The sequence below is a fragment of the Lepisosteus oculatus genome, chromosome 7 (assembly GCF_040954835.1).
Source record: "Lepisosteus oculatus isolate fLepOcu1 chromosome 7, fLepOcu1.hap2, whole genome shotgun sequence".
NCBI classification, from domain to species: domain Eukaryota; kingdom Metazoa; phylum Chordata; class Actinopteri; order Semionotiformes; family Lepisosteidae; genus Lepisosteus; species Lepisosteus oculatus.
Genome location: NC_090702.1, coordinates 16,496,165 through 16,523,281, shown reverse-complemented (window position 1 = coordinate 16,523,281; position 27,117 = coordinate 16,496,165). Strand labels below are relative to the sequence as shown.

Below are 27,117 nucleotides of genomic sequence, written 5' to 3'. Positions count from 1 at the left end.
CATTGATAATGCCTTTTTAAAAATGTCTCAGAAATCCCACCACTTTTCTACTTTTTTAGGTTGTTTCTTGATTGTACTTTCAGTACATAAGCCTTCTTTTCAGAAATACAGTATCTAAAAAATGGTGGTATCAGTAGTAACGATATGCAGTATCATTCGTATTACGACTTTACAGGAGTCACGAAACAGGGGATTAATCTATTTTTTATTGTTTTTAGAAATTCTGTTTTTTTGTTATTTCGGAGCATTCTCGGAGTTAGCTAACAATAAAAAAGTTTAGCCACTCCTGTTTGTGGAGAGGTCCTTCAAACAATTTTATTCAATGAAATAACATCAATATAATATTTGCAATAATTACAGAGCACACACATAGGCCATAACTACCAATAACTCCATGCCCCACCTCTGACCCCTTCAGTCACACAAAGCTTTAATAGAGCCAATACGTGTATCAGCTGCTGTGCGTGCTTATACAGTAAATATATAGTCTTTGCACTGTATATAACCAGTGTTGTAGTTGACATTAAAAAAAGTTAATTATTACTTAAGAGAATTGTGTTTATATTTCAGACTTTACAAAGTTTTTTGCATAATGCTTTTTTATTTCAAAAGACATTCAATATTACCTTTCAAAAAGAACAAATATTACTAATCATTTCTAAAATAATTGATTATAACTTCTGCATATAAAGTACAGCTGTTTTCATTTTTACAACATTATCATTATTTGCTGTTAACATTGGTCACTGAAGGCTGTTATGTGAAAAAAATACTGATATGTGTGCAAGGTTGTTAAATTATAAATGGATTTAAAGTTTACAGAAAAAATTGCTCTTTTCTCAGATGGTGCAGACAAGATGATTTATTTTGATTTAAAAAAAAGAAAATGATAAAGAGTTAATAGAGTCGTCCTGTAGGTACACGAGGCAAGCAAATGTAAGCCTGTGGTGTCCTGCTGAGGTTAATGGGATTACCATCCAGTCTGACATCCTCAAGGGCTTTGCGGATATAATTGACATTTTTCAAATTGCAGAATGTGTCTTCGTGCATCATTTGAATGTTGTTGTTCTGAAAAGGATAAGTTAAAATAATAAAGCAAAAGATTAACAAGGAGTACTCATCTCAATTTCCTTTCTATAACACCCTACTTTTTGGTGGGAAGTCTGAACTACTGTATAGGCACTACAGTGTTTTTGACATGGATCTCATCAAAGTCTTTATAACAGGTTTTAAATCTAACACTATTGGCAAAATTAATTCTATAAGAAGCACACTTCATCAAATTGATTCATCAAATCAATTAATCGAATCAATTGATTCATCAAATCGATTCATCATGAAGTACTTAAGATCCTCTTTCCAACCCAGCTGTCATATTAAAGGGGAATTGCAACGCTATTTCAGGGTTATAAAGAGTAATAAATGATGAGCGCACTTCAAACCACAATGAAATTTTGAAGTATATGGTAATGCGTACAACCTCCAATTTACATCACAACAGAGACAAAGTTTTAAATGTACGCGTAGTGTCATATTGCCATAATTGTCTGTGATTCAGAACTAGGTAGCAAAACATCCAATGATGCAAAAGTGGCCCTATTACATTGTAAACATTCTTTAGACCAAGTGAATTTTGCCACTATATTAATAGGAAGCTTACTTTTAAGTATTGTAAAAAATGAGCAACCTGCCAACCCACGAAAATACACAGATAGTAATTAACAACATTTTCATTTGCTTACAGTGACTAGTGAGCAGAAAGGTCTGCTTTCATGTTTTAATGTACACACTTTACACACACACACAGCAATTTTGCATCTGCCAGCAACAACTTGATAGCCATACAGTACTTCACAAAGTTAATGATTTTACACTTAATTTGAAATTTGTAAAATGTTGTGATACCGCAAATTAATTTATTTTGTTACTGAGATTCAATAACTGGTCTGAGAAAGTGGTACTGCAGTTCTCCTTTAAAATACTAATAAACTATTATAATAGTTCAGTTGTTTTATACCGGCATGGAGTGAAATCTACTACATCCAGTATGTGTCCATGCTACAGTATGTGAAAGCACTGTAGATGTGGCTAGGATAGTATTCAAGAGTTAGGATTCTGGGGGCAGACAGAAACATTTGACTGTATGTAAATAGTTATTGTATTCCTTGGTTCTGCATAACTGTAATGTAAATTGTCACTTATCCTTGTTTTATGTAATATCTTCAGTGTGTTTCAGTGTGTAGGAAATACTGGAGATTCCAGTTTAGCAGTTTTACTGAGGCACTTTGACACCTTAGGGACTGGACTGTTTTAGACAGTAATGCATTGTAATGCAGCTAAGCTGGTGTGCAGGGATTTTTCTGAGAAAGAGACTGGTAGCTCTGAGTTGCATTTGATTTTCTACAATTAGCATGAAAAGCCCTCATGTTACTCTGATGTTGCAGCCTCTATGGGATATAATATTTGAACGCCTTTCTGAGTCTGAAGATTCCAGTAGTTATACAGTATGTGTGTGAAGTGTGTATTACTGGTGAAATAAAAAGCATTTACCATTGCTTTGAGTTAAAGTTTGATGTGCCGCTGTTCTACAATGTAAATGCTGGGCAATGCTATTCTCAGACTATTTGAATTCTGGCATTCTTGGGTGGGATGGAGTGTGCTGTCTTGTGAAAGCTGTGACCACTCTTCTTCTCATCATAGGATTTTGAGTAAGGAATGCCAAACATTTTAAATCCAATCAACTCAATATTATTAAGGGAATCTGTACAGATATGATACATTATTAAAAAATAATTAATCTTTTACTTAAAAGTTACAGGTAAGCAAGGAGGTGTGAAGAATAATTTGAGCAAACCTGAAAACACCTACCTGGAGGTGAAGAGACCGCAGAGGTTCAGGCAGAGGAAGGGGAATGTGGTTCAGGTTGTTGTCAGTAAGGTACAGATACATTAGATTATGCATATCCTAAACAAACAAATCAAGTCTATTACTGGGGGAAATTGCATAGATATTGCCATAGCTATTGTAAACACACATCTACAGTATTCTGCTGTTTAGAAATATATTAAGACACTCAAGCAACAAATAGAATTCTTCACCTCCTTCAGCAGTTAAAACATTATAAACAAGCACTAAGCAATGCAGGACATCATATTGTGCAGAGAATGCTGGATGAACTAACATTAACACAACGTTATGTAAAGAAAGTGTATTTATTTTCCCCCTATAATTAAAAGTGCTTGCTTTTCTGAATAAACCATGGTGCAAAGAATAGTTATATAAGTTGAAATGGCATATTTTCTCATGTTATTTTTTAGTACTTTATTAAATATATCATGTTCAGTAAAAATCTATGAAGAAAAGATATATTAACATACTACATTTCTTTATATTGTAACGCAACGGGGGCTCAGGCGGGCGCCCTTGCCGCATCTGGTCGGCCCCATCCCGACTGGAGGCTCGAACCCAGGACTTCCGCGTCTCTCTGCAGCGACCTAGCCCCGTGAGCTAAAGAGAGATCTCTCTACAGCCCAGTAGCTGTAGTCCTGCTATCACAGGGAAGGGCGGTGACGTCACCTGCTCTGGTACGCCGGCTCTTACACACAGTGCTTGTCGGCCATAAGCGTTACACTCTCCCCCGCTTAAATCGCCGTGCCCGGCGAAGGGCTATCCCATCCCACTACTGACACCAGTGTAACGCAACGGGGGCTCAGGCGGGCGCCCTTGCCGCATCTGGTCAGCCCCATCCCAACTGGAGGCTCAAACCTGGGACTCCCGCGTCTCTCTGCAGCGACCCAGCCCCGTGAGCTAAAGAGCCCCGTTCGAGCCTCCAGTCGGGATGGGGCCGACCAGATGCGGCAAGGGCGCCCGCCTGAGCCCCCGTTGCGTTACAATATTTTATTAGCTTATTGCTACCAAGAGCTACTATTCTCTAAAATGTAATCAAAATGTAGTAAACAAAGATAAGACTACATTTTCCATATGGTGTTGTTCTATGTCTGTAAAGATCATTTCTAACTTAACTCTCTGATAACATGAGAAATGTTTTGGCCACATGCTGTAGACAAATATGCATATACTCTACCTTTGGCAAACACTCTTCAAACCCTTTAAAATTTGAAACAGAACCCAACAAAGCATTTTTTCAGTGATGAATGCTACAATAATAAAAAATGAGGAATTCTTGAGAATCATTCAGATGTGCAAATGTTTTTGATTGGCTTGTTGAATTAACGCGTTAGATTCTTTTAGGAAGAGTCAGTAAACTAGGAAGCTAGAAAGTACAACTCAGAATGTTCTATCTGCAGACATCTTATAGAGTTTATTCCTTTGACTTTCCTCACTGAGTAGCACTTGCACATTCAAAACTGTTGCAAAAGGGATTATCTGAGATTGCTTAGAGAAAAAACAAAAAAAACATACTAAATTCAAGTTATTTTAATAGATTGAGACATAATCGCAAGATTGTGTTTTTCAAGTAGTGGAAAGGGAAATTGCAGTCATGAATAAAATACCTGCCAACACCGGTTTTGTCCTTGTTTTGGGTAATATCTCACCTTGAAGGCCTCATTCTTGATTCCATTGCTCCCCAGCTTATTGTGGCTGACGTCAATCAGGGTCATGGTACTGGGCAGCTCAGGCAGCTGGCGGATCTTGTTCTCCCTCACCACCAGTTCCTCCAACTGAGGCAGGCTCCTGAATGCATCCTCATCAATCTCAGAAATCTGATTGCTCGTCAGGTCAATCCTCTTCATCTTGTCTACAAACAACAACCAGCTCTGAGTAATATTCACACCCATTCCGAGTGTGACACAATCACAACTTACAAGTTTAAACCATTGTCACATTTCTTAATTTACACAAATATGATTGGTAAGCTAATTAAAAAAGAATATGTTTTGAATTCACCTTAGAAAGTGGCCATTTTATATGAATTATTAAGAATGTTATTAATTTAATGAATATACACTGTAAGTATCCTACTTATTATACTATGTGCTGTAGAGAGTACAAGTTTTGACATTGTAAATGCACTTCTTAGGGTAATGTTTAATTGGGAAATGGAATGAACTCTAAAATGTAACAGAACATCAGAAGTTAGATCTAAAGTAGAAGTGCTTTTTAACAATCAACTGATATTAAACAATGCAAATAAACAAAACATAAACATTTTCAGTGGGCATTAACCAAGGTAGGAATGTAAGATAAGAATGTTTACAAACAAGAGAAAGCCATTTGACAAATCTAGCTCACTCAGATTTTCATTTCTATTTGATCCAATGATCTCATCCAGACATTTCTTGACAGAAGCCAGATCATCAGGATGATTAATATGGCTAAGTAGCTTGTTCCACATTTCCCCATCCAATTTTATAAATAAATATGTCCTGTTCTTATGAACATAGTTTCCACTTGTATATCTGGTTTGTGTAATAATGTTTATTCTGAAGTCCACTGAGTTAACTAAGTCAATGTCCTTTTAGGGTTTAAAATATCTTAATTGTTGATGGTCTTCTCTCATAGTTGGTTGTAGAGCAGAAATATATTTTTTTGTTTCTTGGTATTGAGAAGTACACATAATACGGTGAAACTAGTCTGTCATACAATTTTAACATCCCCTTGATATGATTTTTACACTTCTGAATATACAGTGCCTTGCGAATGTATTCGGCCCCCTTGAACTTTTCAACCTTTTGCCACATTTCAGGCTTCAAACATAAAGATATAATTTTTTTATTTTATGTGAAGAATCACCAACAAGTGGGACACAATTGTGAAGTGGAACGAAATCTATTGGATTTTTGAAACTTTTTTAACTAATTAAAAAATGAAAAGTGGGGCGTGCAAAATTATTCGGCCCCTTTACTTTCAGTGCAGCAAACTCACTCCAGAAGTTCAGCGAGGATCTCTGAATGATCCAATGTTGTCCTAAATGACTGATGGTGATAAATAGAATCCACCTGTGTGTAATCAAGTCTCTGTATAAATGCACCTGCTCTGTGATAGTCTCAAGGTTCTGTTGAAAGCGCAGAGAGCATCATGAAGACCAAGGAACACACCAGGCAGGTCCGTAATACTGTTGTGGAGAAGTTTAAAGCCGGATTTGGATACAAAAAGATTTCCCAAGCTTCAAACATCCCAAGGAGCACTGTGCAAGCGATCATCTTGAAATGGAAGGAGTATCAGACCACTGCAAATCTACCAAGACCTGGCCGTCCCTCTAAACTTTCAGCTCAGACAAGGAGAAGACTGATCAGAGATGCAGCCAAGAGGCCCATGATCACTCTGGATGAACTGCAGAGAACTACAGCTGAGGTGGGCGGGTCTGTCCATAGGACAACAATCAGTCTTACACTGCACAAATCTGGCCTTTATGGAAGAGTGGCAAGAAGAAAGCCATTTCTCAAAGATATCCATAAAAAGTCTCGTCTAAAGTTTGCCACAAGCCACCTGGGAGACACCCCAAACATGTGGAAGAAGGTGCTCTGGTCAGATGAAACCAAAATCGAACTTTTTGGCCACAATGCAAAACGATATGTTTGGCGTAAAAGCAACACAGCTCATCACCCTCAACACACCATCCCCACTGTCAAACATGGTGGTGGCAGCATCATGGTTTGGGCCTGCTTTTCTTCAGCAGGGACAGGGAAGATGGTTAAAATTGAGGGGAAGATGGATGCAGCCAAATACAGGACCATTCTGGATGAAAACCTGTTGGAGTCTGCAAAAGACCTGAAACTGGGACGGAGATTTATCTTCCAACAAGACAATGATCCCAAACATACAGCAAAATCTACAAAGGAATGGTTCACAAATAAACGTATCCAGGTGTTTGAATGGCCAAGTCAAAGTCCAGACCTGAATCCAATCGAGAATCTGTGGAAAGAGCTGAAAACTGCTGTTCACAAACGCTCTCCATCCAACCTCACTGAGCTCGAGCTGTTTTGCAAGGAAGAATGGGCAAGAATTTCAGTCTCTCGATGTGCAAAACTGATAGAGACATACCCCAAGCGACTTGCAGCTGTAATCGCAGCAAAAGGTGGCTCTACAAAGTATTAATGCAAGGGGGCCGAATAATTTTGCACGCCCCACTTTTCATTTTTTAATTAGTTAAAAAAGTTTCAAAAATCCAATAGATTTCGTTCCACTTCACAATTGTGTCCCACTTGTTGGTGATTCTTCACATAAAATAAAAAATTTATATCTTTATGTTTGAAGCCTGAAATGTGGCAAAAGGTTGAAAAGTTCAAGGGGGCCGAATACTTTCGCAAGGCACTGTATGTCCTAAAATACTATTTGCCTATTCATTACCTCATCAGGATGTCTAGAAGTTGAATATGGTAACACGTGAGTCATTCTCTTCAGGTTTCTTCAATATCTTTGTGTCCCATTTTATTTTCTAGTTTATTTTTTCGACCTCCATGCACCATGCTATTGTCTATATTAAACGTCATCTACAAGCTGTTTGTCCAGTCCTGAATATGGACCACTTGAAGGGTCTGTGATGCTTTAAGGAGTTCTAGTTTTACTATGTTATAGGCCACACTAGTACTAGATAATCATTCACTTTTTGTCCCCAATTAAGATTGGGAATTCACCTGGTGAAGGACAAAGAAAAAAACCTTTTAGCTTGAATAACCTTTCTAGCCTGTTAAGTAGTCTCTGAGGTGCAGAAGATGATGCCCATTCCATGCATTTTCAAAACAATCAGTACGAAATAAAAGTTTGGTACAGTATGGTAAGGAGACACAGATGTGAAAGATACCCAGCTGTGACAATGATACTCCGCACTACAACAGTATGGCTTTGATTAAGTAGGCCAGGCTTTCTTGTTCTTATAACAAAAAACAGCTCCTGCAGCTTTGTTGAGAATCTGTATGCTTGCAGTGACACCAGTGTGAAATGTTTCACTACTCTAGTTGTGATTGTCTCTCCGGTTAGCCACTGTGCCACTTTGTAACAATCAATGAATAGCTCTGTGGTTGAGCATGTCAAAAGAGACTATACATGTGTCGCATTCTGCTCTAAGCATCATAGGGGATGCCAATTATTACAACCAGAAATTCTAAATCACAAATCAGGTGTGCAATTTCCCAATAAATGAAAAAGTCTGGATTTAAAATGTGAGGCAACCACCATACATACTCATTTCTGCAAAATCAGACTTGTTGATCTTCTTAATCTTGTTGTAGCGAGCATAGAAGTGAGTTGTTTCTTTTGGAAGAGGAGGAACTGTTTCTAGCTTCACATCATCACAGTAGACTGACCCTCCCAGGCAGGTGCACAGTAGGCAGGTGGGCAAACCTGAGAGGGACAGAACAGATGGTACCTTTGAGAAAACTATACCAACATCTTCAAATACAATTGGTTCTAGTTTATGCCACTATATTGTTTTTTTTTCCTTGCTAAATTAAATAACACATAAAAGTGTGGTATGGTCATTGATTTTTAATTTTTTGTTATAAAGGAAAAACTTACTTGATTCATGTAAATACAAAAAAAAAATCATGTGGCCTACCATAGTTACAGATAATAATAGACATGAATTAAGAGTCCTTTACATGGATACTGGTTTTCCAATAAATGTCAGTTCTCTGTCCACTACTGTCTGTGAGTACAGGGTGGGCTATGACTTTATTGTTCTTAAATGTTATTGGGTTTTTATTAATTAGTGTTGTGTTCCTAACCCTTTTAGGTAACCTATAGCAATTCAGTTAACTACAGTTCAGTTCATGTCTGTACAGTTCAGTTAAATACAGCCATAATCTGCCTTAAATAAAATATTATAGCGAAAATGTTTCAACATCAAAAATACAGAATCTTCAGATACAGTATTTCACAGCCAGAAGGTTATTTGCCCTTGTAAATCCAAATTTTCCATGAGAAATGTATTTATAGCTAGTCAGCTCCTATTCTAATTTTACTTCATTTTTACTTTGTCATGGTTTAGAAAAAACCTGAAGAAATCTGCTGTGCAGGTAGTAACTGTGATCTCTGTTTTACTGACCTGCCTGTGTGTCAGGTCCTAGCAGTCCCGATCCCCCAGAGCTCTGTGCAGGGGTGAGGGGCTTGAGGGGAAGCTCCTCTTCCTCCTCTTCCACAGAAGTGCTGGGTTGCTGATATCTGTTCACTAGGGGTGGCAGGGTGCCAATCTCAATCTGTGTCAAGAGTCAGACACAGGCCGTCATCTTTTCATTTGGTCATTTAAGTCCATAACATGACATTGCACAAAATACCCACATGAGGGCAGTGTAGTTAATGCTTTATTTTTCATCTAATCTCAAATGACCGTTTCAGGTAACACAAATATTTCTGTTCACAAACCTTATGGGAAGCTTTTTTTACAGTTTAAAGAAAGAAAATTATAGACAAATTAATACATAGAGGTACTTTTCTCAACTAGAAATGAAATCAAAGGAATATAAAGACAAAGAGTGGGGGAACTTTTTCTAAATAATATTAATAACTTCACAGATGACAAAAATGTGTTTGAATGTCATCAAATATTTAAAGGGAAATGTCACATATTCAATAGTGAAAGATGAGGAAGGGAAGAATGCTGATTCCAGAACGGCAAAATCTGCAATCATGAAATTGTTATGGAAGGCTTCCTCTTTCAAAGTATTGAGGAGTTTTGATCATTTGTTTAATCCAGACCTGTGGCAGAGTATAGACAGTATAGAGAACAAAAGTGTGTGCCTCTAGTTCTAAAACATTTAGGTCTTTACATATAGATTCTTACGCATTACACATTGGTATGGTAATGTGTAACAAATTAAAATGCTTAAGCACAAGATGTCGCACATATTGCATCTTGAATTGGATGTGTAGATCAGTTTATTCATTAGACAAGATGCAGCAACTGAAACATGTTGAGCACCTACAGTATAAATAAATGTAAAGTTTTGATTTTTAGATTACATGCTTTTGTCTCGCCCCTTCCTAGAATAATTTACTTGATGTTCATAGAATACGGGCTATTTCGTGGCTGGGAAAAAGTCCTTGAATTGTACCATTTTAACATGACAGTTTGAATAAAAGTGTCTAAATTCTTCACAGAGGTAAAATAGTTGAATAGCTTTTAATATTTCAGTACATTTCAATATGTAATTTTGGTAAAAGAATGCATTTTATTACTCAAATGTTTTATTGAGATCCGTCCATTTATTTATTTTCATGCAATACAAGGTAGGGAGAGGAGGAGCTGATCCTGGCAAGCAATGGGTGCAATGCCAGTTCATCACAGGGCACACACAGACACAAACACACTACAGCTGCACACACTCATTCTTAGGGCCAATTTTACCAGAGGCCAACTAACCTGCCAGTAGGTCTTTGGACCATTGAGAAAACCAGAGCACTCAGAGGAAACCCATGCAAACAAGAGGAGATCATACAGACTCCACACAGATAGAATTGGAGGACCTCATTGGCTAAGGACAAAAATTGACCCTAAAACCCCAGCACTGCAAATGAGCAATGCTGAATACTGCGCTACGATGCTGATCTGTTTTTTAGAGATATATTTCTTAAACTGATTTATTAGCCTTATCAAACTGTTTGTTTCCCTCTTCCTCATATATTAGGTGCATTTATGTCTCAGTTCATTTTAATATCGTGAGTTCCATTTAAGAGATGCCACCATAAGATTATAATTTTTAGTACTATTATAATAAATTTAAAATCTAATTAAAAAATCAGGCATATTGTTCATTTTTTTTACATATATTTAAACTATTTTTGTTTATATATTGTATTTATATCTAAATATTTTCACACAAATTGAAAGAAAATAATGGATGTGTGCAATAATAACTGTTTCTTAAACCCTTACTTAAACTTAAAGAACAGAAATCATATGTGTAAGAAATAGTCTGAATGGATCATTTCACTGTAAATGCTCATCTGTTTTAAAAGTCTTAAGGTAAACAGTTCAGTGTAAAACATTTACTTGAAGCAGCTTTCTGATTTCAATTCTGCAATTTCAACTTGGTCCACATGAGGTCTCTGGAAACCCACACTGAACATTAAACAATATTGCAAGCCTCTGTCTGAGGTTTTTAGACTCTCTCTCCTGCATTCATGTCCTTTAAGTTAAAAGTGGTCCTTGTGGAACCAAGACACTCATGGTAACAGCACATGGTAATTCACTCTATGAAAAAACATTAGATAACATAGTATAGATGTGTTTCCCAGGCTTTGCAACATAATATATATTAAAAAGGTGCATATTATCTTATTTGTAATTGTATGTACTATATGACTAATATATAAACATTTTCAATTGCTTAAGACACAAACATACAGTATGTTATTTTGATTAAAATACAAAACTTATTTAGGTATCAATCACTTTTAAAGTTTTTAAAGTAGTTTAAAGTGTAATGCCCATGGTATTGCTCAACTGGGAAAGCAAAAAAGAAAGTACAGTATATTTTACATTACAAAATACTCTTGGGAACAAGAATTTAATAAAGCCACAGGGAAAAGTAATTATAATATGGGCTCATAAGTTTATGTTTCTGCAGGCTATGAAAGCATTAACAAGATAGAGAGGATAGTCAAACATTTGACTTCAGAAAGCCTTGTCTGAAAGATTATTAAATTGTTAAATTAAAAATTCCCCAAAATATTTCAGAAAAGTACAAAATAAAGTGAATATGTATTGTGAATATGAGAATATACAATTTAATGACAGGGACCCTGTTTTAAAACATTTCCAAATGAGGGACATCCAGCAGTTTACACATCCATGAAATCCATTGAACTCCGCAACAGTGAGCCAAGAACAACACATGGACACTGTGGCAGTCAGTTTGTATTTGGTGGTTAATCTTTCTTGTTCCTATAGAAATAGACAGGTCATTATTTTGGTTGTTCTCTTTTAAGGTACCATAGGATTTTGTACAGGTTTCCAAATACATGAAGCACCAAATCAGCGCAGTCAAATTAAACTGTTCTTACAATATGTTATATTTTTGACTAAACTGTGTTCTATCTAAAGATCAGAGTTGAGATCATAAGTCAATTTAAACTATATTTCTCTTGCTTTCTGGGCCATATTCACTCATTTACAATCTTTACAACACAAAAGATCAATGAACTCTTTGAATCCAAAGCTGTGATATTCACTCATGGTCCTGGAGGGCCACAGGGCATTCTGGTTTCTATTCCCCCAGAGCTGCTAGTAACATAAATGAATTAACCATTAATGTAGTTGATCTATATAATCACTATTGAAGTCCTTAGCCAATGAGGTTTTAAAATTAATTGCAAAACATTCAGGAGTCCAGGGCCAGAAGAGAAAAATCAATAAAATGTTGACAAAGAAGATGGTTCAATCTATATTTAAAAAGGTTTAACTGGCAGACGTTTACAGCACTTAAATGCAGAAACACTACTCATGGTAACTTCTTCCCCTTTCATTATGTTCCCCCAGGACAATTAAGTAAGGAACATTATGCCTCTGTTGAAACCCAAGATAAGGAGTTTTCACTTTTTTTCTCTGGGGGAATAAAGAAGTGTTTTCAAAAGGTTTTACTGCTGAGGAAGATCAAGGAAGAACTGGAGACTGAAAAGGTCCCATCATATTTAGATTCCATAAACCTCTATCATTTAATATAGCTGAGCAATTTGGCCTAACCTTGTAGAGATCACAGTGAAGGAAATTATAACAATGCAATGAATACCATAATCAATTCTCATTTAATTCATCTTCCCATGGAAAGAAAAAGGAAAGAAAAGGGTTGGGAATCAAGATTAGATTAGAATGTTAGTAAATGCAGTAATTAAAGATCACAGTCTTTTAGCCATTTCTTCATTTCTAAAAGTATAAATGAACTATGTGCTGTAAGCCTCAGTTATTTACCTTAAAATCATCTTATTTATTTTGAAAAAATACAAATGATTGTGGGTTTCCAAATTGCTCATTGAAGAACGTACATCAGGATTAAGTTAAGGTCCTGGCCCATTTTGTTTTTCGAAAATTCAGTCCTGCTGTTTCTTATGATACCATTCCAACATAATTTTGCATTTGATAAAAGCTGGAACAAATTGAAAAAGATTACACAAGTCTTCTAATTCCAAACATTCATTGCAAAAAATTAACATGATTTCAAATGTGGTCTGTGCTGAAGGGTACTCTTGGAAACAGAGGATGCTCCCCATGTTCAATAGTTTACATGTTTTTACCCATTGTAAAATAGCTTAAATTAAAACACAGCTTTGGGCAAGCTTGATAGGGCTTGGTTAGGCAATTGTTGCCAGGAAACTAGAAACTATACAGCTTGGAATAACTCCACATTCTTCTAAGTGTTTTGTATTCAACAGGACATGGGTAAACTAAACACAATGATATACCATATTTTTATTATTTCTGTTAGCGGGCTGCTCATCAGTTTAAGAAGCCAATTTTATGTCTGCCTGTGAAGTACCTTTTCAGACAGAGGTTTTAATTTTTAGGAGGTATTTACAGTATCTACTGTATAGACATCAACCAATGAAGCAGTTTTGTAAGTCAGAAAGCATTAAAAAAACTTTGGAGGCAGACTAAAACATTGGAGAGAATCTACAGTAACATGTTGCTTCAATGATTTGCTTCATTTACATTGCCTTTGAACCCAGTCTTTGTGAACACTTTGAAACAAGAGCATTGAACAAATGAGTTCATCCTGTTTCCAAATTATATTAGCCATAACATTGATGGGTCAAATTTCAGAAAAATCTGATGCGATGTAACTATTATTTTTAGTAGTAGTACTTAGTAAATTTATTATTCGTAGTTAGTCATGGTAGTAGTAAGAGTGGAAGAGGTAGTAAACAATTATGGCTGCAGCATCACTAGTAGTAGGAGTAGCAGTGCAAGTAGTCGTTAATCATGGTAGTAGTAATCTATTGATTTTAATATTTCTGAGAATGAAAAGTGAATAGGCAGAAGTAAACTTTTCAAATATATGACAGGAATAATGTGAAGTCATTTTCATTATTAAGTGCAAAATGCATTTTCTTTGCATACAGTTCCAAGTCCCTTTACAGGTAATTTTTAGATTCAGTAAGAAAGACATGTCTTAGATCAGAAAGTGAGGTACAAATCCCCCTTAAAAAAAGAAACAGAATAAAACAACAAAGTGCAATTCACAACATTCACAAAGAATTTAAAGAGTTAATCTAAACATTGCACATCACAAAATGGGCAGTGAATTTCGGCCCAACAGGAGTCTTCAGGCAGTGTCAGCGCTCCTTTTTTCCTTGTTTAGTTCAGCTTTTCTCCTGGGCAGCTCTTGTTTGTGCACTATTACGTATTTTGGATAATGTGAAGTTTAAAAAAGAAAAAATGTATTATACTTAGATCAAGCTCTGCTTCATGTTTGCATAGATCACATTCATCTTCTTTATCCAACAACATTAACAAAATAACAGATGTACAGTGCTGGAACTTATTATGAAAACAAAGAAAACAGTTGGTATAGAATGCAAATTATACACTACAAATAAACATAAAATGTTTCTTGAAGAAACATTATATTTAAGTCCTGCACTTGTGGAAAATTTATTTTCAAGACCTCTACTAGATAATTGACATCAGTTCTGGAGAGTTTGGGATTTCTTCCTTTAACTCCTCTGCTGTCAGCATCAGCAAAACAAGATTACCTCAAAGTCCTAAATATATAGTCCAGTAGCTACTGTATGTAACGTTGAAGTTGTGCTGCAATCTGTTGAGTACCCTTTATTAGCTAAAACATTAGTTTTTGTTCACACCTGAATACAGCAAAAACATTTTTTCTGCTTTCTTCTTTGTTTCCTAAACAGATGTCATAGTGTGGCTGAATACAGCCATGGATGCAATTGGAAATAACCCAAGTGCACAGAATCAGAGTAAGACGTAAATGTCCCAACTGATTGAAGATTCAGGTCACTGGTATGGGGAAAAAGTGAAAAGACAAATGAGTGTAAATACAATAGTTGATTACTGTCTGGCGGGGCTTAGAAAGTCCAGGGTGGTCAGAAACAAAGAAGAATGAGTAAAGGGGAATGAATAGGAAATCTGCAGAGAATCTGGCTGTTAGTATCCCAGGGGAAATAGAAAGAGAAAGGCTGGCTTAGCGAAATGCCAACCTTCAGTGAAACTTTCTACCAAAATTCACTGACTGAAATCAAGAAGTCCTAGCTTTTGGGGTGTCACTCTCTCAGGTTTTTAGCTGATTCCTACTGCTGGTCTCCAGTAGAGTCTGGGGTGCAGACAGGCTGTCCTGTCAGCAATCCAACTGGAAAGATAAAGGACTGACAATGAGCTGAAAGGGAACAAGTCACCAAGATCTACAGCCTTGTTAAACCTGCTAGGCTACACTGAGCAGAGGGGTCCAACCTAGTGATAACCAGGCAAGGAATTCCAATTTGATAGTCCAGTCAGGGAGGCCTGGAAGCAGGTCAATTCAGGGCACCCTAACGGGGAGTCTCATCTTGAGATCAGGCCAGGTATGTGCTATCAACAGAGTATCCTTGGAAGCAACTGCCCCAGCGAAAGCACCAGGGTGCAGTCAGCTCCGGATAACCCATGAACCTTTTGGACCAACTGAGGACACATCTGTTGAGGAAGGTCACGCTTATATCTGTCTTCTGATCCTCTCTTGGCTTCTGGAGCCTCTGGGCAACACAGCTGTATGGTGAGCTCCTAGCCAGAGCCCAAGAGCACAGGAGTACAGGAAAGGGCTCTACTGGAAGGTGGCTTGGGAGAAGAAAGAAAAAGAAAGGAAAAAGGAACCAGGTGTAAAGGCTGTCTGAGCTCAGATATTCAAGAAATGGACCCTATGTGGGTTTAAACTGTCAGAGAAATTCAAATGAGGACAATAAAGCACAATCCACACCCGGAGCTTTGAAACAGGCAAAAGTCCAGAGCCAGGCAGGCAATCCAGAAAGACAACAATAAAAGGCTAAAGTCTAAAACCAGGTAAGTAATCCAAGGAGGAAAATAATACATTAAGAACAGCAGACAGAGAAAAAAACAAGATGCAAAAAGGAAACAACTTCAAAGAACAAAACAAGAAATTGGGTAACGCGAAGGAATCAAGGGGAAGGAGGAAAATACTACAACTAGGAAAAACCGGAGAAAGACAGGATCTACAGTAGAGTTCAATATAAAGTAAACAATAATGAACACAGCATGGTCAGGCGCAGGGTTTAAATGGCCTGAGGAGGGAAAGTGTGGATTGGCTAAAGAGTTCTGCTTGGTCTGTGCCTATGCTGCACAGCTGGTGTAACCACAACTAGGTTGGGTATCCTTTGGTTGTGAGATGGTGGAACCATTACACTAGGTGACCACGGCAACCCAGAAAGAAGAGTGCTGACAGGGGGGACAGCGAGGAAGAGCCCTGCTGTGATGGAAAATAAAGGCCATCCCAAATGAAAGCCACGAAGTCAGCATGGACGAAGGTGGTCGGAGAGAGGAACCAGTCTCCAGGGCAGATTGAAAGCAAAGGATTTGGGCTGCATTAGTCGAGGGTTGATGAGAGCAGGAAGTCAGCCTAAAGTCCTGGACAAAGAATGGTGCCCCAGATTGAAGGTGTGGATTGACAGGAAAGAGGGGGGCAGCAAAGAAGGGTCCAGGATGTGAAGGCTTGAAGACTGAAGAGGCAGCATTGCAGGAGGAAGTCCAGAGGAGAAGAATAATGACAGAGCACTGCATGTTTCTCAGCAGTATAAAGGAAAAGTGAAATAGAATAATTCATGTGCTAACAAAAAGGTGATTTAGTTAGATATCTGAAGAGGAGAATGCTCTGGCTTCCCAGGGCAATTGCAGGCTGACAAACGGCACAGGACAGCAGTCATAGCAACAGAATTAATTGCTATCTGTTCCAATATACATGTAGTACTATTGTAACCAATTTAAGGCAGAATAGAAATTGCTCATTCATAAACATTTACCTATAAACATTACCTGTATAAACATTTACCTATCTTTTACCAAACAAAATGTAAATGTAAAATGTACATACTGTACTGTATGAGAAATTTTGAGTAATATACATTTTCCTGTGTAAACTTTAGTGTCTGGACATACTAGAAAACAATTCATCAACCTTTTTTAATATATTTATTTTCAGTTTAGATTAGTTGTGTTTTAAAGTGCACCAAATTTGAACCCAGTTCACCACTTGATCCTTGTTCATCTATTGAACTTGTTGATCCAAGTTCACCCTTGCTCCTGCACAGGTGGGATGCATCCTCCAAGCCTGACACTGTCACACTAATTCTTTTAGCTCTGTGAGTCAACAGAAGAGATAAGTTATCAGATGGGGGTCTGGTGTAGCTCTCACTGATGACACTGAGAGCTTGCACATGCCCAGTCAACAACAGGGACAGCTGCTGTTTGAGATTTTCACTGAGGAAATCATGAGTGTCTCTGTAAACAACCATGTCCTGGATTTACTATTCAGCCAACTGTCTGCCCCCTTGGAGCATTACAGTTGACTAATGGCAAGTAGCAAACCAAATCTGCTTCGTCACTGTGTAAATGTAAATCTTCTGAGAGCACAACAATACTGACCATTGATTCTAAGGTATTGTATATAGCTAGAACCCGGGAACAATACCTACATATTTTTTCACTGATCAAATAATAATAATAATAATTAATAATAATTGCTTACACTTATATAGCACTTTTCTGGACACTCCACTCAAAGCGCTTTACAAGTAATTGGGACTCCCCTCCACCACCACCAATGTGGAGCATCCACCTGGATGATGCGACGGCAGCCATAGTGCACTCACCACACATCTGCTATCAGTGGGGAGGAGAGCAGAGTAATGAAGCCAATTCATAGACTGATTTTAGAATAGAGTTAGAATGTGAAAAAAAATATGGAACAATCACCTGTGTTTCTATTTGAGCATTTCAGGGGTGGGTGACTTTATTCCTTGAGAGCCTCAGGGTCCTCTTATTTCTTTGCCCATGTAATTTATCTATTAATTTTAATAATTATTTGGATACAAATTCACATAACCTGCATTTTTGTGATGTAATTTCTTGCAAATTGGAAAATTAGAGCCAGGAGGAACTATTAAACTATCTGTGGAGTCAGTCTGCTCAAGTACTTAAAGTTTGGGAAAGAAAATAAGCAATGATTATGCCTATTATCTGCTGTCCCAGTGTAAAACACTGTCTTTTTGTTTGATTGTATGCAGTGCTAGATACAGTAACAGAATAAAATATGGAACCCACAATGTTGTCTGCAAGAAAAAAATATGTTTTCTTTTACTTTTTATTCTGTTTACATTGTTTTGTAAGACATGATCCTCAGGGTAAGGAGTTACATGACAAATTAATTTTGTTGACATACTGGTCATGTCTGATTTAATGTTTTTTCATGTCTGTTAATGCTGAAAAGTATTTTATGCATGGTTTATCCAAAGGCATTGCAGAGATAAGAGTTGGCCATGTTATTAGTTGTATCTAAATTTAAATCTAAATTTAAAGAAATGCTGACAAAACGAAATATCTCAGAAGAATTCATGCTTAGCTTTGCTCACATTGCTTTAAGAAAGCATTTGCTGAAAATTTTGTTGCATGAGAATAAGCCAACTATGCATGTTTATTCCCCACCAGCTACATTGCCACACAATCTGAGCAGCTGCCAAAATATTAGCCAAAAATAATGAATAAAAATATTAAAACAAGACTACTCTTTGAAGCATCTGATGCTGCCATTTTCTACACAGACATCTGATTCTGTCCATACAGTAAATGTCTATTACGTCTTGACCTGAATGTTATTTTTAATTCTCTAAATGCTTGTTTGTTATTGTATTATATTTGTTAATTGTTTTAATTAATAATTATGACTATCTATGGTCAAAGCTTAACATTTGTTTGAGGGTTTGAGTCAAGAATCAAAAACTAGTTTAAAAATTCATAGTTCAGCAGAACAATGACCTGATCCACAAGGCCACAGCTACAGAAAAGTGGTTTAGCAAGAGTAAATGTCTTTGAGCTGCCAAGTCAAAGTACTGACTTGAATCAAATAGAAAATTTGTGGTGAGACTTGACAATGGTAGTCCATCAGCTGTGTCCAGTGGACTACACTCTGATGAATTGCAGTAATTGTTCCAGGAAGAATGGAAAAATAAATACACCATCCCCTTGTGCAATAGGTTGGAATATACCAGGGACATAGTTTTGTCTGCAATGACATCTTTTTAATAAAATGTCTATCAAGGTTGTGACTGCTTAGTCATTAAAGGTTCCATGCCAGTCTGTGGAAGAGCTGCATCTCACAATTGGTAACCCACTGAATCTAAGCAGGTGTGAGCCTGGTCTGTAGCTGGGTGGGAGATCTGGGAAAAAACTAAGGTTGCTGCTGGAAGAGGTGTTAGTGGTGCCAACAGGGGGTGCTCATCCTGTGGCCTATGTGAGTCCTAATGCCCCATTATAGTGATGGGGACATTATACTGTAAGATGGCAAAGGTTTTCGGGTGACGTAAAACCGAGGTCTTGTCTCTCTGTGGTCAAAATCCCAGGGTGCTTCTCGAAAAGAGTAGGGGTGTAACGTGAGCACATTTCCACCTGGCCTTTACCAATCATGGCCTACTAACAATCCCAATCTATGAACTGGGTTCATCACTCTGTTCTCCCCGTTAGTAGCTGATATGTGGTGAGCGTTCTGACGCACTATGGCTGCGGTTACATCATACAGGTTGTGCTGCACATTGATGTTGTGGATGGGAGTTCCCATTACCTGTAAAGCACTTTGAGTGGAGTGTCAAGAAAAGCGCTATAAAAGTGCAAGGAATTATTAAATTATTAATGCGCTGATGTACCATGAAATTCCTCCTAAATTTAGCTTGTGAATTGATTTTTCACTAATCTACTTATTTTGCCTTTTAATAGTGCTACTAGTACATAATACTGTATATGGTGGATGAATCCAATGTTTCTTCATATATGTAAAATGCAAGTGGCAAGGAAACATCCAGGCAGACAAGGTACTACTACACAACATGTATATTCAAACATGTAATAAATGTTCGCACATGTAACATTTACATGGATGGGAAATCCAGAACTCAATCCAATGATTTGTTCAATCCAATTTAGTTACTCTTAGTCTATTAGCATGGTCAGGCACAAGGTCAAGTCCTTGTCTAACTTCATCTATCGTGGCTGCAAACCTCAAGCTAAGATCTCTACAACATTCATGTCTTTCCTGCTTCCATGAATAGTTGTATTTGTTTTATACTATTTTGTAAGAGAAGGTATAATAAAGCTGTGCAAAGTAATGAGATTGTGAAGATTCACTGTACCATGGGAAGATTTAGTTGCTAAAAACTCCAAACGATTTACCACGATTTATCTGTATAGAGAACTGACTATGCTCATTCTACCGTATAATATGTTGAAATTGAGATGCAGAATATTGATTAATTTGAAACAGTATAGACATGTAATTTGCAGAAAAGTGATGTTATAAACTATTACCCAGTGGTCTTGTTTTCATATTGTAACAAACATTCCCGGTTACTGTATGTGTCAATGGCATAGGGAATGGCAGGCTTAAGACAACTTCACGGGCTCACTGACTATTTTATTCCCCGTTTCATTACAGGGAAACATGATAATCACGGAGAAAGAGAAGAAAGTGCAGGCATTTGCTGTATGCAGAGGAGGGATTACTCTCTTATAATCTCATTTTCTAACTGCTTATTCCTGGTGAGGTTCACATTGGTAACAGACCAGACTTCCCTTTCCCCAGCAACAGGCTCCAACTCCTCCTGATGGACTACTAGGCTTTTCCATGTGACCTGAATGATATAATCCGTCCACAGTGTTCTGGGTTTTAGAAGATGCCTGAGCCACATCAACTGGCTTATCTTGATCTGGAGGGGTAATGATTCCCCTCCAAAGTCCTACCAGATTGCAGCAAAGCTCCTCACTCTGTCATGGAGAGAGAGTAAGCCCAACAATTCTATGGAGAAACCTCATTTCCACCACTTGTAGACACAATCTTACTACCTAAAACTTGTGACCAAAGGTAAGCATAGGGCTGTAGATTGACGGGAAAACCAAGAGCTTTGTCCAAAAACTCCCGCTTCACCATTAGAGTTTGGTACCGTGTTTGTACTACTACAGCTGCAGATCCCCCCTGCTGTCACTTGTGAACAAAACCCCAAGGTTCTTTAACTCCTCCACTTGAGCTAGCTGTTTCTTTCTCATGGAGAGAACCATAGTCATTTCCCATGATGGTTCCTTTAAAAAACTCAGAGAACCGTGCCTGGATTAGGGACACTGGTATATATCCCTTCAAGTCAGACCTAGGGTTGGTGTTCGCCAGTGAGTGCCTGGTTGCCGGGCCAACCATGTAACTCTAAATGGTTCACAACTCACAAGTTGAAGGATGGGGGTCAGGTATGATGCCAACCAGGAGGGAGGGATTCATGTTCTTCATTTTCATGTGATTGCTGTTGTTGTAGTTGACTTACCAAATGTGTTTGTATTTTAGTTATCTCATAAGGGATGGTTTCTTATGTCATTTAATCATGCATACTACAGTATATAATGTAGCTCTAGCTCATTATGCAATGGTACAGGGTTTGACTTGGTTATATGCAAATTTGGCTATTTGCAACAAACCCTTGTGAATGTTAAGACCCTTCTGTTTAATAAGGTTGATGTCAGTATTGTAGGGAGATTGTCACGCCCTCTGCAGCCAGAAGGCGCTCCTTCTCTGTCCTGTCCCTAGTTTCCGGTCTGCTGTCCTTCCTGTCCCTCTCTTTCCCTTGGGCTATATATTTCCGGGTCTTGCACTCTGTCCTAGCTCAGCATTGACGTTCGGATGTCCTGAGACCCACCTAGCACCAGGGTGCCCCACGTCCGCTCCCTGAGGGCATAGGTTTCTATACGGCATTCCTGAACTCTTTGCACTAATGAGCCCGGGCCTTTTTCCTGTCTTGCCGCTACGCATATGGGTCTTTTTCCGCTCTCCTGCTCCCCACAGTTAGTCCCTTTGGACATCCGTGACAGAGATAAGAAAAGAATAGTTACAGTATGCTTCACACACAATACTAGAGTCCTAAATACATGTATGTGAAGCACAGTATGCTGTTCCCTAAATTTGGAATATAGTACCCTAGTGCATCCTATTGAAGAAGGAAGTGGTATACTGTACTGGTATCCATTAACAGCTTCAGTTTTCAAATTGTTGCAAAATCCATTAAAGAACATAAACATTATTAGTAGAAAAAGGTAATTTCTCTGCAGTATCCTATACAATCTTTGCCTTCTGTCCTTTGGAACATTTCCTTACTCATTCTGTATCTATTTTCTGTTCAAGCTTTTTTTTCCACCAGAGAGAAGTGTGAAAGTTCCTTACCTGGGGTTCATCAATTGTAAGTTCATCGTCATAGTTGAAGGTGTCTTGATTTTCCAAGTGGAGGTTTTCCAAATCCACATCATAGTGCTCAGCATCATATGTGTTGAAGTCGAAGGCCTGTCTTCTTTGCCTTGATGGAACAGCAAAAACTGCTTTCACAACAAAAAGTCCTAGTACTATATTCACAAAGGTCTTCATGATCCAAGCCTTCAGGAAAAAGCAAGTTATTGGTTAGAAAGATCAGGCATATTGGCCTGTTGGCTATAGTTCTGGTATCTTTAAATGCTTTTGTGCAAATGCATAAAATATACTCTTTGGCATTTTGGTCAGATCCCACATATTCCAGGCTTAGCTTTTAATTGAATTTGTAATGTAAATATTACAAAATAAAAGTTAAAAAATGTACATTTACAAATTTTAGTATTCATTGGATATTATATCGGATTGGGTATTGTATATATTATAGACTTGTTAAGTATATCTTAACGGAAATACTTTGGGAGTGGAATATTACCCTATGTATTTTAATAAAATAAACATCTTCTTTTTGAATTCTTTTTACAATTAGTCTTTAACTCATCACAATAAGGCACAATAAGATACAGTATGTGCCTTTAGGTGACATAAATACACCTCCTCTGTATTTGAATGTACCTCAGGCCTCACTACAGTACAGGGTCATACAGTATCACCGATCCATTTTGCTGAAACAATGATACTTGTACACTGTTTTCTCTTTATTATTTCCCATTATTTGCAAAACACTAAATGTTAAAAATTTAAAGAAATGTTAAATATGCAAATGCCATCCATCTCAGAAAGTACAATAGAGTACATAACTTTTCAACAACATTGGTGAAACACAGTATGCTGTAATGTAACAGAAGTTCGATAAGAGGTCAAATCCTAATCTTGCACTTCCACTCTCTTATGTCTAAATATTTATTGGGTGCCGTGTATACCTCATCTATAGCAGTCCGCGTTTTAGCCTCAGCAGAAACACACATCTCTCTCACTATGTATTATTGATACCTTTCTCAAATTCAACTCCTAAAAAACGAGGACCAGAGTCTCTTTCTTGCCTTTTCTTGAGCAAGTAGCTCATAAACTTCAAATGTTCCATCAAATACATAAGGCTCTGTTCCTGCTGTGCTTGCTGCCTGCTCTTTTCTTACAGTTCATGTTATTAATCCTCAATGGTATTCCAATGACCTGAAGCCACTTTGTTACCCTTCCTACCCCATATCTCTTTTCCTAATCTCACTCTGCTCTCTCATTACCCCATTTCTTTCTCTGTTTCTGGTTGAGCATCCAAACCACCTCATCTATGGCCCTAGCCTATATTCATTGTTTTGTTTCACCGTTTTCCCTTTTTTTTGCTGTTCCTGTAAAGACATAATGATGCTCACTCTGCCCTGACAGTGGGAGCATATGGATTCAGTTAGGACTGGGTCTGAGCATCTTCATTCATAGCTCTTGCTGTTCCCTGGTGCCCATTCCCTACTGCTGCTGTGATGATGGTCCCCCCCCCAAATATTCCCATACCCCTCAGTTACAGTCCATCTGGTTCGGTGTCAGCACTCAACTCTTTCCTCTCCTAAATAATTTTCTATTCTTCTGGGGGTTGATTGAAATCTGCCTTAAACCACAATATGGGGTTCGAGCAAATTTCAGCAAGTGCTATTTCTCTACTCATTCATGTCTACTCACTTCAGGGTATTCTTCTAGGTTGCCAAAGTGTCTTCTGCTTCTTACCACAGAGCTCCAATCACAAATGAGGTAGAATTCTGTGGCTATACTACCAGCTGTTGACCTGTTTCGACTTTTGTTGCATCAGCTTCATACAAACTGTATGTGCTCCTCATTCACTTCATTCTCCATCAGTGTTACTCTCAAATATTGCATATTTTGTCTTTAGACGAACGAATTTGACCAAATTTGACCAAACTATTAAAATGGTGCTATTTAAAGTTCACGAGAACGAATTTTACACACTTCCACACTCCTATGCATAAATGATCACTGGCTGCAAACTCTGCATGCATCTTTTCTACCACACTTGCATCCCCCACGGCTTCACCCCTGCACCGTGCTTTCTGGTTCACTCCTAATAATTGTAGGGTTTTGACATTAAGTGCTGTAATTTCCTTCTCTGGACAATGATAATGCCAAAGTTAAATATCACTATCCCTTTATATTCATTAACTCATTTGTTCTTATTAGAACTAGACTGAACTACTGAAATATCACTTGTGCTCTAGTCTTTGGCCTATAGAATGCCTTTTCCAGCCCAATCAACAAGTCACACACATGACCTTTAACTTCAGGAAGTCTTTACTTGATCTTCTCAACATTGAGTTAAACTTACTGTAAATTGTTTTTAAATTGTAGAAGAGGATGTATTAGTCAGGGTTTACCACTACCCTTTATACTGTATAACTAATTTTTAAACAATTAACAGAAACAATATAAAAGTACTATCTATGTCAATTTCACTAAAAGTCTCTGCATTTATTCACCAAATTCAACCAATATGTAAGTATAAATTCATCTCTTTATGGTGCTGAAAATTATCTATGCTGAATGATCTCCTGGATTTCATTCATTATTCCAAACAATATTCTTTTGGATGTACTGTATCATTACAACAAATTAAGCTAAGAGACCTACAAAAACTAATAAATGTGAAATACTGTAGCACTTGTAAATAGATTCTTTTGAATATTTGTGATATTCAGCACCTTTTCCCAAAGAAAAGACAATAATTCTTTACTCTTAGTCATTATTTAAGTAATTAAATTTGTGAGTTATATTTTAAAGCACTAGCATTTAAAATTTAACTTTATTTCATGTTATTTATTTGGCTGTGGAAGATTGTGGAGAGAAAAGGCTGAGCCTGCAGGCTAACAGGGAGACCCAACATGCAAACTTTGGACATTGCAGTACAACTACAGCGTCTGTAATTTTAGGAGACAGCAACTAGGCAAACTGAAACTCTCTGGTCTGAAAGAAGGCTTTTATAAGAACTGGTCTAGGCATGCACTTATGAAATTCCACTGGGGTTACAGGGCAGGATGGCAGTCTAACTTCTACTGACAGATTGAAGGATAAGAAGGAATTCAGGTTCCCTCACATATAAACCTTTGACCAAAACTGTACAGTTCAGCATAATTACCCTTTAAAATACGTAGTGCTGAATAATAAGATAAATTACCACTTCATTTACTGAAATAATACATCGCTCTTGTATAGCATCCCCGGGATCAGAAAACACAAACCTGCCAATTCTTGTTTTAGCTTTGAAATTCAGTATGGGTTTCTCTGACAGTTATTTGGAAAGTTCAGAGTTTCCATAGTTTTTGACATACTGTATGCAAGACTTGATTATTTTCCCTTATAGCAAAACCTTTTGTCAGCGTTGACAGTACGGTGTTAGTTTCCATTTTCTATTCTATAGTATAATAACTAAAGACGGGAAGAGAGAAAATCATTTGAAGTTTGTATTATTGACACTATAAGTGTGAAGAAACCTTAGGAAGACTGGCAGGCAGTCAGACCTTCTGTTTCCTCTGGCTGAAGCTTCAACATTCTAGTCTTATAATGTTTGATTATAAGACATTTTATCATTAGTTTTCCTTAAGATTATTCTTGTTCATATGTATATATATGCTCTTCATGATACATTATCTTCTAACTACATTTTAGTATGCTCGAATGTACAAACTGCATTACTAATATTAGTAAGACTTGTACTAATGCTTATTGTATTACAACAAAATGTAGTTTTGTAGGTTAAGAATAATACAATTAATAATTTAACATTAAAATATTTTAACAATTTCATAAGTGATAGTAATTATTCATGATTGATACCTACTACTGAGAAACATTAAAAACACATAACATCCAATATTTAAATAAATATTAAGAAAATTCTAAAGTCTAAATTTAACTTCTCCTTACCTGACAACAACTTCTTAACATCTTACAAAGCAAAATGATTAAAATTGACATCAGACTTATGATTTCTGAGCCCCCCCCCCTTCATGTCAGTTGTCTTGGAGATATCATAATTATCACATGGGAATTTAAAACCTTTAACACTAAAATTAAGCCCCATACTAAAAGGCTGTTTGGTTTCTAAGAAAACTATGCCAAAACCTGGTTACGGCGGACCATGTGACAAATGTCATTATTGCTAGAGTACTGTAGGTGTTGAGCATAGGCAAGCAAAGTCTTTTTAAGGCTTAAAACAGAATGCACAGATTAAACCTGAGAAATAAAACCAAGAAAGCCTCAAAGCTTACCTTTGCCTTCTACCTTCTCAAATGGTCTTGAGTTGTAAGATTGAGGAGCTCAGGGTATCTAGACCTGCCCAATTACAAGGGGTCTCAGTGGCTGTGGGAGGGTGGTATCACAGTTAGTCCTGATATGTGCCCTACTGTGTGGAAGAAAGGACTGACACAGTGAGGGGAAAGCAGTTGCTTTTGGTCAGCAAGCAACTTATTTATATGCACTGGCTGTAACTCAATACTGACCAACAGTTCTCAGATAAAATACCATTATTGTAATGGGCTCCTTTTTCAAAATATGGTTTAATGACTGAATTTTACCTTGGTTTAAAAAGTGCATGTCTTGCTTACATTTGAGAATCATCAGGGCCCAACTAAACAATGGAGTCTCTGTGTTCAAATTCAGTCAACATTCTTCCAGCAATGGGTAAAGAGTTGCAATAATACAGTATATGCTGTGT

At 37.4% G+C, this 27,117-nt stretch overlaps 1 protein-coding gene across 1 annotated transcript; it reads right to left on the bottom strand.

Annotated features, from left to right (window-relative positions):
- Nucleotides 1–192: 192 nt before the first annotated feature.
- On the bottom strand, nt 193–26,851 carry epyc (epiphycan). Its single transcript, XM_006633615.3, has 7 exons — nt 26,672–26,851; nt 22,365–22,571; nt 9,008–9,158; nt 8,146–8,304; nt 4,557–4,759; nt 2,869–2,964; nt 193–1,068 (listed from the first exon to the last, which is right to left on the bottom strand). Exons 2-7 carry the CDS (start codon nt 22,560–22,562, stop codon nt 898–900), a joined length of 978 nt encoding a protein of 325 aa, XP_006633678.1. The 5' UTR covers nt 22,563–22,571; nt 26,672–26,851; the 3' UTR covers nt 193–897.
- Nucleotides 26,852–27,117: the final 266 nt, after the last annotated feature.

What these genes read in the sequence shown, in the direction of transcription:
- epyc (XM_006633615.3), bottom strand. Translation starts at nt 22,562, where the DNA reads ATGAAGACCTTTGTGAATATAGTACTAGGACTTTTTGTTGTGAAAGCA. An exon ending in TCAAGAATGAGGCCTTCAAG is followed by an intron (nt 2,965 to 4,556) that starts GTGAGATATTAC and finishes TTGTTTGTTTAG; the next exon opens with GATATGCATAATCTAATGTA. An exon ending in TGCGGTCTCTTCACCTCCAG is followed by an intron (nt 1,069 to 2,868) that starts GTAGGTGTTTTC and finishes TATCCTTTTCAG; the next exon opens with AACAACAACATTCAAATGAT.